This window comes from Ricinus communis, chromosome 9, assembly GCF_019578655.1.
Source record: "Ricinus communis isolate WT05 ecotype wild-type chromosome 9, ASM1957865v1, whole genome shotgun sequence".
Lineage (NCBI taxonomy): Eukaryota > Viridiplantae > Streptophyta > Magnoliopsida > Malpighiales > Euphorbiaceae > Ricinus > Ricinus communis.
In genome coordinates this window covers 5189217-5205265 of record NC_063264.1, presented here as the reverse complement: position 1 = coordinate 5205265, position 16049 = coordinate 5189217, and the positions used below count along the sequence as shown (strand labels likewise).

Below are 16049 nucleotides of genomic sequence, written 5' to 3'. Positions count from 1 at the left end.
AGAAACATATCTTTTTTCCATTGGACAAAACCTTTTCAGTAGAGGCAACAGATCAACAAAATTGAAACTTCTATTGAAGTAATGCAAATATCATCAGTAACATATCTTTTCTGATCGAAACTTGTTGGTCAGCTCTAACAGTCATTGTGTAATTTCAATTTACAACAATCTTAAACCGTCAACTTTCAATGAGCTATATGCTAAAAACGATATCAGTTTAACTAACTTTTTACAAAATTCTCGAACAGCAGGAGCTTGTCCCTACCTCTCCTATTCTCTCTTCTTCTAATGGTTCGTGTATCTTTTCCCAAGAGTGAGAAAAATCAGATCATTCAATTATACATTGGTTAGACCTAAATACACCCTTTGACAGCAATTCAACAATTCTCTTTTCAAGCCTTGCTGCTCCTGGACCAGGTCTTAAAACATCAGCATCGCCCCAAACTGAACAGGTTGAGTTCCTAGGTTCACCCAAGCACCAGCCGCCAGGCACAACTTGTCCAGCATTTCGTCCCAAAATTTCTTGATCGATGCGGTCAAGCACTGGATTATTGAATTTAAATCCAGTCGCAAAGGCAGCTCCACTCTGAATCATAGTATGAAATTCACTAGAATTCAGCATGCGCTGCTCTTGCATAGAGGACTTCTCAAAGGCTACATATTGCAAGTTATGGTTTACAACAGTCCTATTGAACTGACGGGAATTACATATGATGGAAGGGAAGTAGTTGGTCAGAGACGAAGGTGTATTTGAAAAATACATCAGTAGGATCCTCGGAAGGTTGTCTGTACCCAGGATGCAGTGATCTATTAAATTACGACTTACAATGGAAAAAGAAGAACCTGCATTGAAAAGAAAATTCTCATGTTAGCTTGACAATTTGTTGGATTATGCACCAGAAGCAAAAAATGCAAGTGAAGAGAACCTTCATCCATAATTCTTATGGTGTGGGAACACTAAATAAACATATTTGACATAGTAAGAATCAGCTGAAAGAGCTATTGCTGCGTACTGAAACTGAATTGGTCAATTATGCCAACATGATCAGCACAAGGTCTTAAGATCAGCAACATTAAGAGTTTTGCAAGTCTAAGACATTAAGCATGGAGTTCTATGTGCATATAAAGGCATGTCTGCCAAGAGAAATTTATAAATATTTGGGCCTTATGAAGTAATGAGTTTCTGGAGTCCACTACCCACGTATGGTTGGTTTAAATATACAGGGAATGGTAATAGTTTTGTATCATATTAATTTCCTTGCATTGCACTGCACAAATCAGTACTTTTGCCCAACTGTGCTTGATTAATAAACTAAAAGCCTGACCTTATAGGCAGACAGCATTCTTGCCTAATATGGAAGCCTGGCGAACATGGCTGAATCAAAGAAGAACTGCAATCACATCACGGTACTCATGTATAACGAGTCAAAGTGCCCAACATCTTCCGGTACTCCTATGTTTATTCCACAAAAAATAATCAATGCAACATCTTCCAACCAGTTAAGTTAGCCACTATGGTCAAAGTCCTGAAACTGGATGGGGTTCCAACAAAACTCATTTCAGATGGAACCAAATCACTTTGTTGTTGGTGTCCACACTACAACAATTGGTGTCAGGAAGAGACAAACCAACCTCCTATGGTTTGTGACTCATCTTCTGATATAGCTAGGTCGTTTTAAGTAACTACGAATTTGGTAATTGACAATAGCTTCCCATCATTGAAAGAGAAGCAAGCCATAAAACTGAGGGCTAATTGGTAATATAAAAATTCTAGGGTTTCTGTGCCTCACCACTGCCTAGGTGAAACAAGCAGAGGATTCATATATCTCTGCTGCCCTAGACTACAACTGAATGGTGACTTCAGCACCACTGAAGATGTAGTAACAAAACTTATTTCATTTTTTACTTTGTCTAGCTCTATGAATTTTGACATTTGATCAATTTCTTAACTGTAACAACAATCTGGCTAATGGCCATATCATTTTTAACTACAATCTGATCCTACCACCACTCACTAGTTAAAATTGGTTCCTGTGTATCTAATCCCAACAAATACCAGAAATGCAACTGCACGGTATTTCCTGTGTTAATTATAAGAACTCGTATCCCCATGTAAACTGCTAATCCAAATTCTTAGCTAATTCAGAATGTACTGCACCCAGTTGCATTTTAAACTAGTTCAGTAGTAGAACGCCTCTACAATATCTCTCTTCAACCATGAATACCAAAATCAAGAACTATCAGTACTAAAAAATGACAATGGAAAGTAGTAGAACTTGTAAGGAACAGACCTGTAAATATTCTGAACGCATTAGGCAATTCTCGCTTTTGAGTAGCATAAAAAATCTCACTTCTCTCCAAAAGATAAAGCCCCGGATCAACAATTATAGGCTTCAATCTTTTAGCCCTGAAGCACCAATGCATGTAAGCTATAACTAACATATCCAACCATAAAGCCAATCACATCGTCAAGAAGAAAAAGAAAATTCTTTAAAGCCAGGAATCATACTCTCTCCAGCCAATGTAACTTGTGTGATTAACAAAATTGAAATCTCTTGGCAAATAAGAGAAAATGTGAAGCAGATCTGCAAAATCACAATAAGCAGAGATCATAAATTTAACTAAAAGAAAAAAAAGGAAAATCAAAACTCAGAAAAATTCAGGTCATAAAACTATAAAAAATAAAATTACAGCATAAAAAAAATAAAAAATAAAATCATAATCCAAGATCACAAATTTAATAGAAAAATAAAGAGAAACTAATACCGGCAAAAACTAATATCATACAAATGAACACAATTGGCAACACGACACCAAAGTTGGACATCAAAAACCATAATTTAGAAAAAAAGAATAATAAACAGTGAAAAGGCATTAGCATTACCATCTTGAGTAACAAGTGGGTAATCGCCGGCATTTAAATTAATAAACCAATCCCAATTCTTAGATAATCTCAGCAATATAGCAGCACCGTGTAAAGTAGCTGAAATAGAAGACGACCCTTTTGGGTAAGCAAAATCAGCTTTACCAATAACATTAACATTCAATGCAGCTTTAAATATAGGCACAGATTGTATAGCAAGAGCCAATTTATCACGCTCAGATTGGGGGGCAAAACGGTCCAAGTGTAAAAGATACTGGTTTTTTGGGTGGTAAGTAGCATAAAGAAGCCTAAGTATCCGACCGGTATCCGATTTAGATCCGGAAATTAGGTAGGCAATTGAAGGCGGGGAAAGGGAAAGATCAGATGGGACTTTGGTGAAAGTGGGTTGTCGGTTTGGGAAGAGATACGGGTCGGGTCGGGCATGGGTGGTGGTGTGGAGAGAGGTGGTGGAGGGAGAGAGAGAGAGAATGAAGAGAAGTGAGAAAAGCGAAGTGGCTAAAATTATGGAAAGGGTGGTTTTTGTGCTGTCTTTAATCGCGGAGGAGGTTGGGGAGTTTATGGCGGTAGTGGTGGTGGTAGCGGCGGGCACTGGCGGTTGTAGGAATTGCATTTTGTACGTATGTAGAATGGTGGTTGCTCTCTGGTCTGTGTTGTAATGCTACTTCTTTTTTGGAAAAAAAAAAAAAAAAACCTTTGTTAGGTGGCTGAGGGAACAACTAAAAGATAAATATACAGACAGCTTTAAGGAAGTTGGGCAATTTTGGTAGGTTGGTATTGGGTTGGTGTTGAAGTTCGTGTTTCAGGTGTGTTTGGTGATGAAATGTGTATTTCAGTTGTTGTTTTGTGTGGTATTTGAACAAGAATTCGAACAGAAAACATGGAAGGAAGTTGGCCAATTTTGCAGAGAAATAATCTTTTGTCGGTTGAATGATTCCATCAGATGACATTGGGCTGTTGTTATAGTTAGCAAGGAATCCAGTCCATTCTCTGTTCCTTACTTCCTTACTTGAGGCCTCAAAACGAAAAGTGGACATGCTTATGCTTCCAAATCTTCCCCATTCAATAGTTAAGTTTTTCTTTTCTTTTTGTTTTTGTGCCGATGAAGCATGAGTTTAATTGTAATTTTCCTTCATATTTAAATTTTCCATTCACATTTTTAAAAATATTAATGCAATTTTAGAGAATGAATGCCTTTTTTTATAGCTCTAATCCATTGAGCAACTTTTAAAAAAATAAATATTAGAAAATTTCTTTAAAAAATTCTATAATTAATAAAAATATTAGTTTTACTGTATAAATTTTAAAAGAAAATATCGTAAAATTACTTCTTATTTATTTTTTAATTATTTTTTGATAAAATAACAAAAAAATAACTAAGAAGATAACTAAAATCGTAATTTTAAATTATATTTTTTATATTTTAACACAGTAAATATAAAAAAATAATACTGTAAATTTAATAAAAAATAAATATTTTTAACTTTTATTATGCCTTTTTAGGGCTCTATAAAGAAATTAAATATTATTTTCTAGGTGAAGAAAAAAAAAAGAAAAAAAGAAAAACCAATAGAAGTTAATAAGTGCCTCTTAAGCATTTGATTGATTTATACTTATTTTACCTAATTTACTATATTCTAAAAAAATCGAGCTATATATTTTAATTTTTTTATTACCAAAAGTTTTATTTCTATTCCTTTACTGACGGATCCAATTCATAATTTCAATAAAATCAGGATTTTTCTATTAATAAATTAAAATAAATTCATTATTTATTTATTTTTTTAAATAATTATAAAAATATTTTATTTGTTTATTTTTTTTAAATACTCCATATTGGTTTCACATTCTTCATTTTTTTTTTTCTATTTTTTAAAAATTAGTTCTAAATACTTTATAAATACTTAATATATGCCATAAGCATATAACGTTTGATGTTAAATATTTGAGTTTAATTTTTTTTATTTTAAAAAATTTCAGATACTTAAAATATTATTTGGCCAACATATACTTTTTTCGTTCATTTTTTTAAATTGCATTTCAATTTATTTAAATACGGTTAAAATATTTGATATATACTATTTTTAATTAAACATATATATTTTACTATTGTTTATGTCAAAAATATTACCAAACATATAGTATTTTTCTTCAAAATATATTGAACGTATATATTTTTTATTTTGTAGCAATTTATCAAATTTTCTGAATTTAATATTTTCAACACAATTTCAAATCTTTCAATTAGAAAATACCTTTAATATTTATTTAATTATTTTATGAAAGTATTTTATAAAAATTAGTATGTTTTAAATTTATTAAATGTTAAAAGTATATAAAATATACATAAATTTTTTTTAAAGTACACTCAATAGATATTTTTTATTTTAAAAATCAAATCAAATATTTTTATAAATAAAATTTTATTTTAAAATATTTTTATTGTAAAAATTTTACAAGTTTTTTATAGTTATTTTATATTTTATAACATTTATAAAAAAAATTCCTAATAAAAATTCTTAGTTTTTTATTTGCGCAGAAAAAACCACACACGTATGTATGTATGCATATATATATTCTCCGTTGCCACAGGGTAATCCTTTTGACAGAAATCAAATAGGAAAATGATTAGTAGTCCTTCGACATTTGTATGCATATAACGTCTTTGTCCCCATTATTGTGTACTGATAGAGAAGCCGACAGAAGAGTAACACAAGAATTTCTCCGAGCATGGAACTGAAAACCAACTCAATTGATCAACCGCACGCAAATGACTGGGCTCCAATAGCGTGGACCCTTTTCTCCAAACTCAGGGACCAATCACCCTTAATTCAGTGCATAACCAACTTCGTTTCCATGGATTTAATGGCCAACACTCTCTTAGCAGCTGGCGCATCACCTGCCATGATCCATTCCATTGAAGAGGTCCCTGACTTCACTCCTCATACCCAAGCTCTCTGCATCAACATTGGCACTCTCACTCCTACCTGGCTACCTGCTATGAAAGCTGCTGCGAAATTAGCCACCAAGTTAGGGAAACCATGGGTTCTTGACCCAGTTGCTGCTGGAGCTTCCAGTTTCCGGTTAAGATCTTGTTTGGAACTTGTAGGTATGAATCCTACTGTTATTAGAGGAAATGGGTCTGAGATTATTGCCATATCAAAGGCTTCTCTTGGTGCTACTAAGGTATCACTGCTAGGTGTTTGATAATTCTATTTCCTAGTTTTATTGGAAGGCTTTAAACTTTTTGCTTTTGGGGGTTCTACTTTTCTTATTTACATTCTCTACTTCGTATTTTGGTTTTGTTTTTCAAAGGTGTTGATAGCTCTCATGAGTCAATAGATGCTACAGAAGCAGGACAGACTTTAGCTTTAGTTCATAATTTGGATTTTGTTTTTGAAGGGTGTAGATAGCTCCCATGAATCAATGGATGCGATTGAAGCAGCAAAGTCTTTGGCTTTAGCCAGTGGCGCTATAGTTGCCGTTTCAGGTGCTGTTGATGTTGTTACTGATGGAAGCAGAGCTGTTGGTGCTCATAATGGGGTGCCTATGATGCAGAAAATCACAGCAACTGGTTGTGCAGTTACTGCACTCATTGCGGCTTTTATTGCTGTCGATCCATTACATGCTTTTGAAGCAACAGCTTCAGCATTGTCTATTTTTGGGATTGCTGGTGAATTGGGAATGGACATGGCTAAAGGTCCAGCTTCATTGCGGGTGCACTTGATTGATTCTCTTTATGGACTTGATCAAGCTGCTGTTGCTTCACACTCAAAGATTTCTAGCCTGTAATTATTTGGTAAGGGCTCTATATAAAAGGTTTTTATTTATTTGAGCAGTGTATAGTGGCCAAACTCTGAGCAAGAATATGACCGATCAATCCAATAAGTCATAACCAAAAGAAATCTAATTGATTGTAAATTGTGCTCATGTACTGAGCGGGGATAGTATCTGATCTATCCATCATGATACATCATTTCTCAGTAATAACAACGTGCTCTCTGCTTTACTCTTTTTGTGAAATATTCAGTATCCAGTGTTTGTGTAGTGGCTGAGTTGTTGCTTGTGGCTTATGACTTGCCTTTGTTTCTATTCCTTCCAATAAGTGTAAACTAGAAGAGTTGTGGCATAATAATTTTGGAAATCTATATCGCAACCTATAGCTAGTCTATTTTAAACTTGGGAGTTAAATGCCTCCATTTTCTATAATCTGCTCAAAGGATATGATAATTGCTCTTTGAGTCTGCTAATTCTCTGTGTTGGAGACAGAAGAAAGAAAAGGAAAAGGGGGTAGCAACTGATTCTTTTGTTAAAGCCATCACCATTCTATTGGAAACATCTAATACATTTGACAGTACAACAGACTCATTGACAAAGAGAAACTGCAATCTTGATCATATTTTCACACAAACAATCCCACAACAATCCAGTTAAGTAATATTCTTAGTAGTTTAGATGGACAATTATCCTCAGTAATGTTTCTGCACCATCAATGAAATGCTGACCAGTTGGAATGAGTCCTCGGACTTCAGCAACTCCAACAGCATTCTTATATTTGCCTGTTCCACCAGTCACTGACAAATGTGACATTGCACTTCCAATCTTGTATATGCCATAGAAATTGAGGCTGTCCCCGAATTCTCCTCCTTCGAAGAATGCTGTAAATGCCATCATCTGTGTGCTCCCATCTGCAGAACTAGCCACATAAATTCCTTGAGCTTTTCCCAATTGCTGTGAACCAAGTTCAGGGCTGGTGGTCAAAACATCGTCGATGACAGTAATTGTTCCAAACCCTAATCCCAAACCGTCTGGTCCTAGCTGGGTTTGAACCTGATTATTTGGGTTCTGGTCATTAGAATGTCCTGTGAAAGCTGTGCCAGCTAACCCAGTTCCTAATGGAATGCCATTGAGACCATTAACAGTTGGAATAGCACCATTAGCATTAGGGATTGCTACTCCACCATCTGGGGGAATAAATCCTATTGGCTTGGCAAAGGGTACTTGACCACTATATATGTTTCCCAGCAGGCCAGTGATTGGCCTAGCAGTAGGGTTATTGCCCCCAAGAATGTCGTGCATGTACAACTCCAGAACAGGTTCTTCACCAGCTGGAGTAGGAGTAACAGCAGCCACATGTGTCGCCACATGTATAGCAGCAACCAACACTGCCATGAAAATGGATGGTAATGTTTGCTTGAACATCCTGCGGTTTTTTGTATTTGAGTTTCTTGGGAATCTACAACTGTTGGAGGATGAAAGATGTTTGGATAAGTATGAAAGCTGGTAATGCACTTGCTCTTTAAATAGAAGTCCTCGAATGACAAAGATGGAGTGGGTATGAGAGTTGGAAGGCAGTGAAGTTGTTGGAGTTGCATTAGTTACAGAAAGTTTTTTAAGTCATTCTGTTTTAGGTATATCACCTATTGATTCTTCATTCTTCTCATGCAGCGCGAATATAATAAGGAGAGGCCAATTTTTGATAGATGTAAAGCCAACACTGTCAAATATTGAATCCGTTATGGTACAAATATTTGATTGCATAGATAAAATCAACCTCAGTTTCAGATACATCCCAAAGGATTTAATTGCCACAATTTAGCCTGTGGGAGAGCTGCACCCACTTTTTGGTTGAACTTGCTATTTTTTTTTAATATAAATTTGATATGAAATTATCCTTCGATCTTTCTCCAAATAAAAAGAAAAGAAAGATATGTCAGGCTGTGATTTTATAGGAACATATTCCTTGCAGTTTTACCCTCCAATTCCTCTATTTAGTGTATATTATACTAATTGGAGTTGTAAACATGACAGATTTGTGTACAACTGACATAGTTAATGCTTCTAATTGAATATCTGAAGTCATGGTTGTTGCCAAATTGCTCAAACTAGGATATCTTAACCCTTTTCTGGTCCAACATATTGAAGATTTAAGTAAAAAAATGAAATTTGGTAGCATATAGTGGAAGTTGATGATAGAAAAAATGGTGGGTCCAGCAGTTTGGTCAAAGGCGAGAGTACCTGTAAAGTGTACTTTGACAGTTACTTAGTCTAGCAATTCTTTCTGGTCATGGACAATATTGGACGGATTAGAGATTTCAAGTTTTTTAAGTTCCATTACTTTTCTTACCATGAAAAAAGGAAAGCAACAGGATCTATAAATAATTGATGAACCTTGAGCTTGGTACTTGTGGATTTACAATAGCAATGAAGTTTTAACAAAATTGATATAAAATGTGACCATATTGGTAAGCAAAATTAAACAGTGTCAGTTGATCTGTACCAAGTAATAATTTCTTTCAGAGGGTACTTAAATAGGAGAACTTATTGCTTGGTGTCTAACATTCATTCTTGGTGTCGATTGAAGCAATCATTTCATTTTAACTGTTCTTATAATTTTATGACTTAAATATGTGCGTAAACTTGGATCAGTAATTTCGATTATATGGTGATGAACACTTGAAAAATTTCTTACAACAGAATTTCAAACCAGATATAAGAAAATATATATCAAAAACAATTTTCTTGGATGCATTTAGAGACCCACAGCAGATCTGCTCTTCTGCAGACTCTCTCAGTGATTTAAGTAGACAGTGATCCTCAACAATGTCTCAGCACCATCTATAAAATGTTGACCAGGGGGTAGAAGTGATCGCATTTCAGCAAAGCCACTTGCATTCTTGAATTTACCAGTCCCACCGGTCACAGACAGACGCGAAATGGTGCTCCCAATCTTGTACATGCCATAGAAGTTGAGATTATCACCATATTCACCTCCTTCAAACATAGCAGTAAATGCCATCATCTGAGTAGTCCCATCCGCTGAACTTGCAACGTAGAGGCCTTGAGCTTTGCCTATAGCCTGTGAACTCAGTTCAGGACTAGTGGTTAGTATGTCATCAATAACAGTAATCGTTCCAAATCCAAGTCCTAATCCATCAGGTCCTAATAGGACTTGAGGGTTGCCTGATTTTGCTGCAAAAGAAGCACCGCCTAAACCAGTACCTAGTGGGACACCATTTAAGCCATTAACACTTGGAATGGCACCGTTAGCATTTGGAATGGCTACTCCACCTTGTGGTGGAAGGAACCCTAATGGCTTTGCAAAGGGAACTTGGCCACTATATATGTTTCCAAGCAAGCCAGTTATTGGCCTTGCTGTTGGATTACTGCCTCCAAGAATGTCATGCATGTATATCTCAAGAATTGGTTCTTTCCCAGTTGTTGATGCAGGGTCAAGTGCAGTTGCTACAAGCACTAAAGCAATTAGCAAGAAAAATAGAATCAAAGTGGATGATTCCCTGAGCATCTTGAATGCGCGTTTTGGAATATTCTTGATCTAAGATTTTTTTGAGGGTGATTTACCAGGGGCTAAAACCATGATCCTTTTATAGTAGATATGGAATAGAAACAGATTGAATGTAGTTGTCAGACTTAGAAGGTGCCAAAGTTGTTGGAAATTTGCAGGTTATTACAAGTGGCATTTGGTGAGTGGATGAGGTGTATCCATTCAAAGATTGGAATTTACCACAGGCTGAAGTTATTGGAGATGAATTAAGAACATGGATTTTAATATGGTGGAATAGAAGTCAAATAATTAACTAGACCCAACACATTTAGTCTCTTTCTTTCTATCCTCTTTCCTTTTTCTTTGGAGAGAGAAATCGAATTAGTTTTTTAATAACCTTTAATTGAGTTTAATACAAATACTATTTGATTAGCAGATATGTGTTTATATTCTCTAGTGTGGCAGGTATAACTGAACCAAAAAATATGTGATGACTGATGACAGATCCTTTGGTTTGAACAAGAGAGAAAAAGAACTGAAATCTTGAGAGTCATTAGCTGAACTTGTCATTTTATCTCTACCCTTCTTTATTTTCTTTTTCATTATCCATCAACAGCAAGAAACTTTGCTACAAGCTACATTTGATTTCACCAGACATTGGCTTAAAGATTAGGGCACCATGAGTCTGACTACAACAAATGGTGAAGAAAGAATAACATGGTAACAAAGGACAAGGGAGATATGCTACAATTTATCATGTGTCAGCTGCATTGGTTCCCCTCCAGATTCATGACTTTAGGCTGTCTCACTACTGGGGAAATCAATTTCCATACTGCATAAGACAATAGTAGGATAAAGCATAGTTAAAAAAGCAAAAAAGAAATTTAACAAGTAATGTTTTGAGAACTGAAACAATTAGAAATTAAAAAATGAAAAAAAGACAAGTTTAGTCCATCACTTTATAAAATTATCTTTGGTTTCTCAAAGGATGGAAAAGCATGCAAGTCAAGGTTACTTACAGTATATGGTGGCTGCAAACCACTCGCTCACAATTTTCACCCATGTACTTGCGAAGCCTACATCAATACTCCACCTTACATGAATATGAAGTGAATTTTTGTTAAATACAAAAATTCAATCTTTAAAAGAGCAACTAAAGAATACCAGTGATTAGTACGGGTTGTTACTTTCGCGCTGAGTTGTTGAGGTTCCAACTGATGAATAACATTGCAAAGTACATGGCTCCCAGGGCAAATACCATGTGGAAGAACCCATAGTCATAAGGGATGTCATCCTCCTCTTGAACTTTATCTTTGCGGAACTGAATAGCATAATATTTTGAGGACTAAAGTTTGTATTTCTTCAAGTCTTGAGGCTTCATAAATTTAACAAGGAAGGCGAGTTACCTGAAATGATTGTGAATCGATTCCGGTGGAAAATGTTGCCATGACTATGGCACATATTGCAATTAGAAAGCTCTGCAGGGGGGAAAGGAAAGAAATGTGAGGAGTTTTAAGAGATTTATGGAGACATGACAGAGAAATAGTATGGCTTACATTACAGACTAAATTGTTTGTCAGATTCTTCACATGTCACTACTCGTTATGAGTTGCATAATAATATGAATGACAATCACATGTGCAGAATATGACAAAGATCATCATCGAATTGATTTCTGGTACTAGTTATGAAATTTAGCAAAATGTTAAGAACTTGAGCCTTACAAGTATGGTTGTCCAATCGCTATTTCCATTTTCTTGATTTTGTTTGTTGCATCTTTTATCAACAGGTTCACTGAAAAAACAAATGAGCTAAAATCAGAAAACCTACTTCTTACACATGCATAACTAATGATTATCTACAATGTTTAGAAATGCAAGGAAGTGAAGTATTTATAATTAGCAGGATCAGGAGATGCATCAATTGTCAATACAAGACATATTTTATGCATGATCAAGTTCACAGATAACTTCCAATATGGTTCAATACCTTCTTATGGCAGACCAACAGAGGAAGACAAGGTATGAAGCCATAATTCCTGTAGACAAAAGGCCTCTATTGACCTGGATAAAATTCCATGATGTATTACTGGATGGATTTTACATGTTTATGTCAAACTACTCTTGAACATGAATTTTTTTTTCTGAAAATTAGACATAATAAACATGGAAAAACAGCAAGCAAAGAACAAAGGATGAGAGTTTTCTTGCAAATTAAGGTAACCTTTGAATGTAAAGATATAGCCATCATCACTATTAGCAGAACTGCAGTCCATGAAATGAAGAATATGTTGAGAGAACATTTAAGGCTCTGTCCATAGAAATAATACATCACCCCAATTCCACATACAGAAGCAATGTAAAAAATTGTTGACATGAACAATCCAAAAGAGCAACTGTAGAAAAACGAATACAAATAAAATATCAGAAAATGTCAGTTGGTTAAAATGTGGGAAAAAGAAGGTCAAGTTCATTAGTGTGTGTATCATTTTCACTGTCAAAACAATAAGGATCTCTGCAATGTAAGGAAGCAGTACCTTTGCCTCATTTCCTTATCAGGCATCCAATAGTTATTCCACCAGCCGATGAACTCAATGACACTTACAAGTTGGAGGACAAGAAAAATCCTGTTATGCAGAAGTACAGAACTATGCGTTTCAAGTAATGAGCATTTGAATCCCATATTTAGGTTTTATCATTCAGTACTTCTAGCAATGCCTTTCACATTTTGTAGGAATCAAACATAAAAACAACCCTGGAGTTTTATTTGTAATATTTTCATCAAGTTAGACAAAGGTGCTTAAACAACAGATAAGAAGCGTACCCAGCACCAATGCGAGCAAGTTCACCTGCAAGAAATGCGAAGGGTCTTTTAACTATTATTTCCCTATTTGTATGAAAAGTGGATCGACCATACGGGAACAGCTAAATTTTTGATAAAACATATAAAATTTCAGTCTGTAACAGTGTATTGAGATCAACAGGGAAGTTGCATACATATTAATTTCTTAGTTTTCTGATAAAAGCTTAGATATGAAATGCTGCATGAAAAGGACTTTGAATTTTGGAACATTCAATACTTTTGCAAGTAAGAAATTGCATTAATTTATCTACACCTGCAAACAAATAATATAGAACATACCATATACTTGAATGTAATTTGAAGGGAAGAAAAAAGGAACCGCCATTGATAAAATCAATAGGAAAAGCTTCAGTGTCCACCATCCAGAATGCCAAGTGTTGCGAGCTTCATATAATTTTCTTGCTTTTATTGTAGTGGCAAACATGACAAAGAAAAATATCTGAGATGAATGTCAAGGATACTAGTTTCTAAAAAGAGATGAAGTTATTACATAACAGTGCAGAGGACAGACTGATTTCTCCATCAGAATCACTTACTCTGGACTTTAAACATGAGTATTCTATGGCAAATAAGGCTAAATATCAGAAAAGACAGAACTTTCCACTTAAATAGTTGGCAGGAGATTCAGTTTAAAGCATTGTCCTTTATGCATTGTCATTGTAATTAAATGTCTCATATAAAGACATGAGAATCCTGTACACAGTTCAAAGATACAAAGCATCCTAAACTCACACGAAGAACTCCCAATGTGTGACAGCAATCTAGTCCATCGACTCCACAAGCTTTTATATCTGCAGAAGAGTCAATTACAAGCAAAGGGTAGAAAACATCAGGAAAACTCCCTTCTAAATTCCAATGAAGTAATCCGGTGTTTCCTGCATCAGGAATGTCTGCTTACTCTTGAATCGAAAAATTTCAGTTTATAGCAAATCATGAAAGGGGAAGATCATTGACTCACAATTGAACTGAGACAGAACCTTTTGCCCATAGTCTCGAAAGAACCAAGCTTTAAGGTTTGTGATCAAGAAGATGATGCCATATACAAAACGAGCTCGCAATGGCTTCTTCTTTTCTTGTGAGTGATTGCTGCTATTTGCCTCTAATTGACCAGGCAAAACCTCCTGTGGAGCCTCAGAGTGGCTTTGTCTGATATCTACTGCTCTTTCTTTAATTGACTGGGCATGCTGGTCCATATTAACTATATACCTGTCAATTATTTTACGTGAATTTCAACCTTTCCTTATTGCCAAATGCTGCTTAAAGGAAGTTTAATTAAAGGAAGAAAAATACATGGGCAAACATAAATTAGTGGAAAAGAAAAAAGAGAGCTTCAAAGTTCTTATAAATCAGACTAAATAAAGAGTACATTTCCTTTTAATTTGAACACCTAGTAAAACACTATCTTTCAAGAGTAGATTCTTTTCACTTGCATTGCCACAAGTGAGAACCTTCACCTGAACATTCTTCATTCCTGTTTCCCAGAAGTCAGGAAAATGATTCAAAATATATGCAAAACCTCTTTTTTTTTTTTATATATAATAAATATGTGAGACCTAGTAGTAGAACAGATTCTATGTCAATTTGACTAGTGCTTAAAACACCTATTTCAACAAAGTGTATATAAAACTGAGATTTAAAACTCTACAACAATGTAACAGAAGATTCAGCCCCAAGAACATCTTTTCCTTCACGTTTGAAAAATTACATGGGGAATGGTTGATATATTAGTTCAAGCAGATAACCAACTTTCTTGAACATTAAAAGTGATGACTCTACAACAATGACAACAGAAATGCAAATGAAAAACAAAGGCATGGCATATAAATGAGTAAAAGCTAGAACAGCAACATAACAAAGAAATTGTAACCTTTTCTTGGTTTCTGGAGAGTGAAGCAGTGAACTTGGCTGTTCCTCAAGAGGACAGAACTCACTTGAGCTCTTTCCTTACTCTTTTATACAAACCAAGTAAAAGAGAAACAACCCAGAAAGCAAATGCAACCCAGAAATTAAAACTAGAAGAATAAAAATAAAAATCAGCTGTACAATCATTAAATTGCATCTCAGGCTCATAGCCGTTCGATCTCAGAGCAATTATCCTGCTGTCCATTTTTCAAACATCAGAAAGAAAGAAATGTTTATTTTGTATTATTTATTTCTCGACTAGTCACATGCATAATATAAACGTAAATAATTGTACACTAAATAAGAATTAGTTTCTTAATCTCTCAAGTTTTTTCCTTTTCTTCTTGTCCTTTTTGACTTTAGCATTGCGCTCCTTCAATGTCACTCAACATCTAGATATCGTGTCCATACTCCATACAGCTCATTATTAGGTTTCTTTTCTATTCCAACATCTTGTTTTCAATGAGAAGACACCTTCCACGAACACTGGCTTTTGTACTTCCCTTCATAAGAAAACACCGCAAAGAAGTAACCCTACTTTGGTATCAGGTGGACTGACATGGGTTATTTTTTCTTTTGTGAAGAGATATTAATTATTTCAAAAAATGCTGTATGCCAGTTCTATTACATAACCATTCTATCCCAAAACTTAAATTACCAAGTAAAATTTGAAACGTATACCTATATCATTTTATACTAAAATCTTAATTAATAAAATGAAACGGCCAAAGATTGAATTCTTTACTTTAGATTAGAGACTCTAATACTACGTCTAAGAAGATAACTATATCAAAGAATTTAAGCTATTAAATAAGGCTCAAAATTGTAAAAAAAAAAAAGAAATATTATAAATAGCTATAATAAAATATATAAATGATATAAAGTTGCTTATGATCAATCAATACGTACACTTATCATCTATCAGGACCCAGATAATCTTTTGTCAATGGTTTAGATAGTATTTTCTGGTTAGGATATGTTTTATACTTACGTTTTCACATTCTAAACATATTTTAGCCGATTGAAACTTAAAAGGAGTTTACTTACATATCTCCAAGTTACTTCCATGCATAAATCTCATCTCCAATGAATGATGAATTCTCTTTAACTTCTTAAGAT

The 16049-nt window shown here is 34.7% G+C and overlaps 5 protein-coding genes across 7 annotated transcripts; 1 reads left to right on the top strand and 4 right to left on the bottom strand.

Moving 5' to 3' along the window:
• Positions 1 to 52: 52 nt before the first annotated feature.
• On the bottom strand, positions 53 to 3935 carry LOC8265659 (beta-glucuronosyltransferase GlcAT14A). Its single transcript, XM_002518120.4, has 4 exons — positions 2885 to 3935; positions 2510 to 2585; positions 2292 to 2407; positions 53 to 843 (listed from the first exon to the last, which is right to left on the bottom strand). The coding sequence occupies exons 1-4, from the start codon at positions 3492 to 3494 to the stop codon at positions 329 to 331; spliced, it is 1317 nt and encodes a 438-aa protein (XP_002518166.2). The 5' UTR covers positions 3495 to 3935; the 3' UTR covers positions 53 to 328.
• A 1538-nt stretch (positions 3936 to 5473) lies between these two features.
• On the top strand, positions 5474 to 6904 carry LOC8265660 (hydroxyethylthiazole kinase). The gene is made up of 2 exons (XM_002518121.4): positions 5474 to 6067; positions 6284 to 6904. Exons 1-2 carry the CDS (start codon positions 5612 to 5614, stop codon positions 6671 to 6673), a joined length of 846 nt encoding a protein of 281 aa, XP_002518167.1. The 5' UTR covers positions 5474 to 5611; the 3' UTR covers positions 6674 to 6904.
• A 268-nt stretch (positions 6905 to 7172) lies between these two features.
• LOC125371056 (dirigent protein 18-like) lies at positions 7173 to 8168 on the bottom strand. The gene has a single exon (XM_048378892.1). The coding sequence runs from the start codon at positions 8081 to 8083 to the stop codon at positions 7325 to 7327; it is 759 nt and encodes a 252-aa protein (XP_048234849.1). The 5' UTR covers positions 8084 to 8168; the 3' UTR covers positions 7173 to 7324.
• Positions 8169 to 9290: 1122 nt separating this feature from the next.
• LOC8265661 (dirigent protein 18) lies at positions 9291 to 10232 on the bottom strand. Its single transcript, XM_002518122.4, has one exon. It carries the CDS (start codon positions 10185 to 10187, stop codon positions 9453 to 9455), a length of 735 nt encoding a protein of 244 aa, XP_002518168.3. The 5' UTR covers positions 10188 to 10232; the 3' UTR covers positions 9291 to 9452.
• Positions 10233 to 10665: 433 nt separating this feature from the next.
• LOC8265662 (probable serine incorporator) lies at positions 10666 to 15099 on the bottom strand. Of its 3 annotated transcripts, none has more exons than XM_048378890.1 (13): positions 14483 to 14826; positions 13987 to 14234; positions 13743 to 13819; positions 13308 to 13467; positions 12990 to 13014; positions 12703 to 12792; positions 12390 to 12561; positions 12156 to 12229; positions 11891 to 11960; positions 11573 to 11644; positions 11354 to 11487; positions 11186 to 11259; positions 10666 to 10998 (listed from the first exon to the last, which is right to left on the bottom strand). In XM_048378890.1, the coding sequence occupies exons 1-13, from the start codon at positions 14488 to 14490 to the stop codon at positions 10928 to 10930; spliced, it is 1275 nt and encodes a 424-aa protein (XP_048234847.1). In that variant the 5' UTR covers positions 14491 to 14826; the 3' UTR covers positions 10666 to 10927. The 3 variants fall into 3 exon arrangements, 2 of the variants coding, with proteins under 2 accessions (XP_048234847.1, XP_048234848.1); XM_048378891.1 differs by lacking the exon at positions 14483 to 14826 and adding an exon at positions 14896 to 15099 and having other exon boundaries at positions 10683 to 10998; XR_007217257.1 differs by having other exon boundaries at positions 10935 to 10998; positions 11186 to 11242; positions 11331 to 11487; positions 14483 to 14829.
• Between the last annotated feature and the right edge of the window lie 950 nt (positions 15100 to 16049).

Excerpts from the sequence above, each read along its gene's own strand:
- LOC125371056 (XM_048378892.1), bottom strand. The coding sequence starts at position 8,083 with ATGTTCAAGCAAACATTACCATCCATTTTCATGGCAGTGTTGGTTGCT.
- LOC8265659 (XM_002518120.4), bottom strand. The coding sequence starts at position 3,494 with ATGCAATTCCTACAACCGCCAGTGCCCGCCGCTACCACCACCACTACC. Across the intron at positions 2,408-2,509 it reads AGTTACATTGGCTGGAGAGA|GGCTAAAAGATTGAAGCCTA; the intron begins GTATGATTCCTG and ends TTGGTGCTTCAG. Across the intron at positions 844-2,291 it reads TGCGTTCAGAATATTTACAG|GTTCTTCTTTTTCCATTGTA; the intron begins GTCTGTTCCTTA and ends TTTTCAATGCAG.
- LOC8265660 (XM_002518121.4), top strand. The coding sequence starts at position 5,612 with ATGGAACTGAAAACCAACTCAATTGATCAACCGCACGCAAATGACTGG. Across the intron at positions 6,068-6,283 it reads CTTCTCTTGGTGCTACTAAG|GGTGTAGATAGCTCCCATGA; the intron begins GTATCACTGCTA and ends TTGTTTTTGAAG.
- LOC8265661 (XM_002518122.4), bottom strand. The coding sequence starts at position 10,187 with ATGCTCAGGGAATCATCCACTTTGATTCTATTTTTCTTGCTAATTGCT.
- LOC8265662 (XM_048378890.1), bottom strand. Across the intron at positions 12,562-12,702 it reads GATAAGGAAATGAGGCAAAG|TTGCTCTTTTGGATTGTTCA; the intron begins GTACTGCTTCCT and ends GTTTTTCTACAG. Across the intron at positions 11,645-11,890 it reads GCGATTGGACAACCATACTT|AGCTTTCTAATTGCAATATG; the intron begins GTAAGGCTCAAG and ends TCCCCCCTGCAG.